The following is a 2948-nucleotide window of genomic DNA, read 5'->3' on the forward strand; positions in this document are numbered from 1 at the left end:
AGGGCTAAGAGAAAAACGAGGCATTAGCATTTAGATGTCAAACACCGGCGAGCACACGTTTTGTTCGGTTAGGTCTGACCGCTATTTTGCGGCTGCGAAATCCAAAACTCCGTTTTTCGATATCACATCAGGTTTTGAGCTATAGGATCAAAATATATATAATAAGTGTGTCAAACTTCTACTTTTGCTCAACCTTGAATAGAAGCCGCAGTGGCCAAAGACAAACTGTGGCAGGGTTTACTTGATGGACCAGGATTTGTCCGTCCGACATGCCAGTTTTAGTTTCAATGAACATGAAAATCAAATTCAACAGATTTTTGTTTTTGTTTCAAAGAGAAATCAGTAAATTGAATGGGTGATTTCACCTGTGCTCCTTTTTACGTTGTGGTTACTTGGATTCCACGGCACAGATGAGGGAAAGGTGTCTGTCATGACAAAAATGCATCCTGTTACTACAGTTGTGTTGAGAATGATGGTGAAAAGGATAAAAACGTGTTGAAAAAAGGGGGAAGCGCACAAAAACAAAACAAAACATTTAAAGAGCTAATATCGGCTGATCAAATGGCATCGCATTTTACCTGCATGTGTGGAGTTTGGAGGAGAGGGATCAGGTGACTTGTCTAGGGAGAAAACAAAACATATCAGCAAAATAACATATCCCAATGTTTCAAATGAACACGTGAGGTATACCTGCTGTGTATTTGCAGATGAAATTGTGCTTGGTTTCACAGTTGTCGTCATTCCATTGGAACATGTAGAGACCTCCCAGCCCCGGTGGAGCGGACGGCTGATGATACATCACCACGCACACCTCGTAGCCGCATGATGGCTCATCCCAGTGCCAATTTCTGCACGCACGCACGCGCATGTACACAGAGCCGCTGTCATTTATCTCAAAACTGCCTCCGCCCTCCTATTTATTGGGCTCACTTAGATAAAAACCAATGCAGCCTTGCAATAAATCTTCTCTTGCCGGGGTTATAATGTTCACTTTTACTGTAATTGTTTAAGAGAGAGCTATTGATCTTATTCAATGGCCATTTTGGGAGCTGTCATTTTGAAGGAGTGTCATACCATCATCGGATATATACTGAGAAGTATATTTAAAACGAAAAATTGCAATTCCATTAAATGCCGTACGTGAACGCTGGTAGAAGAGAAATGAATTGAAGACCAGGGACTACATCCGAGCAGTTCGATACGCCGGAATGGGGACGGTGACCTTCTCGTAAATCTATGACATCATCATTGTGTTCCTGTCTTGTAGAAAAACCGTCAGACTTTACCCTTAACCACAAAGCAAAATCACAATTTTTAATTTTTTTTTTTTTTTTTTTTTACACCAGATACCCTTCCTGACACAAGCCACATATTTTTATTCGGGTTTGGAATCGGCAGTGGCCAATCTATTGGGTCAAAAGAATTAACCCAACCATGGGTAAAAGTAATTAGTAAAACCAATCTGCTGAAAATCCACAACTACCCAGCAAGTGGTTCGGGAAAACAACCCAGCATTTTTTAAATGTGTGCAGTGCATCTAAATGTGAATTTAAAGCCAATTCATTTTTAAATTCCTAATTAGGGTCGCAGGTAAAATGAATCTTATCCCAGATTACTTTTGGAGAAGAGAAGCACTCCAAGTTTTCTTCCAAAGGCCACTTTGGCATTCTTCACCTTTAATTTACTTAACACACTAAAACCAATCCATTAATGTCTGTGAAGATCCATCCTTCCGTTTTCTATGCCACTTATCCGCTTCAGGCTTGGTGACACTGAAAATGCTTGGCGGATGGCTGCCCTAAACATGACCCACCTAAATGTAGACTTTGTGCCGTCCAACCAGTGGTACTGCGACGGCCCGTCCCCGCTGCCGCCGCTGCTGTCCTCATCTCCGTGGTTACGCCGCAGCCCGATCCAGAAGTCTCCATCGGTGGGCCTCAGATCCGTGATGAGTTGCTCGATGATCTTCTGCTCGGACGCCGACTCTACGCTGAGAAGCTGGCCGCCATCCCGGCGGCATGCCAGGTCGGCCTCCCCGAAATTCAGCCTTCGCCGCAGCTCGGAGAAATAGGCCAGCTTGTAACACGGCCTGCCGTTACCCGCCTTGCACAGACGCTGACCTGCAAAGACGGGTACATGTGTGAATTCAAAGTGCATATTAGGTCCCCATGAGGTACCCTGAATTGGAATTATGACTAGTCGGAATCACCGATTTATAAAATTCCTTTTCAGATAATACTGTATTTTAACTCTCTGTAAGCATTGGTGGTTCAGTGGTATGATTCTCATTGGACCCGCATTTGATTCATGGTTAATGCAACTGTAAAAATTTGGAGAGTGTGTTGCCCTGGAGCAAGATGGTAATACCCGGATGCTTAGGTAGCACTACTTTATGGGTCAAATTTTGGGGTGACATGACAAGTAACACACTGTATGTCCCCATTCATGAGCTCTCTGGATCGTTTTATCAAAACGGGTGTCGTTTTACATTGAGTTTGACTCAGTTCGGCAATTAAGTTCATGCTCATATGCTTGTAGGACAGTTAAGAATGGTAAAATGTTAAAGAAAAAAACATGAATCGTAGAGTTTTTTCCGTTTTGATGATGGGAACTTGTCATGATTTTGATTTATTTATCTATTTTAGTCAAGTGACTGAGATGTCAACCGGCGCCATAGAATGCATTGTGTCCTCTGTTAACGGATGTAGTTTGCATCTTACTTAGGTTCAAAATATTAGAAACAGCCCCCTTATGATGCACTACACCACTGCAAACAATCACCACAATGAGAAATATGTTGTTAAATTGAAGGCACTTGTCAGTCCAACCTGTGCATTCTTATCCTTGCAAATTCGGCATATTCGATATATCATCGACACAACGTCTGTTTCATGAAGTGTCCAGTTAAGTGTGTCCACATCCACAAATTTTAGGCTGCTTACCTCGAG

The 2948-nt window shown here is 42.6% G+C and overlaps 1 protein-coding gene across 1 annotated transcript; it reads right to left on the reverse strand.

Moving 5' to 3' along the window:
• Positions 1 to 365: 365 nt before the first annotated feature.
• LOC109516829 (layilin-like) lies at positions 366 to 2157 on the reverse strand (the record flags this gene model as incomplete). Its single annotated transcript, XM_019871630.1, has 4 exons — positions 1814 to 2157; positions 691 to 848; positions 579 to 620; positions 366 to 425 (listed from the first exon to the last, which is right to left on the reverse strand). Coding segments are annotated over exons 1-4 (604 nt in total), but the record flags the coding sequence as incomplete, so codon positions are not given.
• Positions 2158 to 2948: the final 791 nt, after the last annotated feature.

Source organism: Hippocampus comes, unplaced genomic scaffold (genome assembly GCF_001891065.2).
Source record: "Hippocampus comes isolate QL1 unplaced genomic scaffold, H_comes_QL1_v1.1 scaffold2151, whole genome shotgun sequence".
Taxonomy (NCBI): Eukaryota; Metazoa; Chordata; class Actinopteri; order Syngnathiformes; family Syngnathidae; genus Hippocampus; species Hippocampus comes.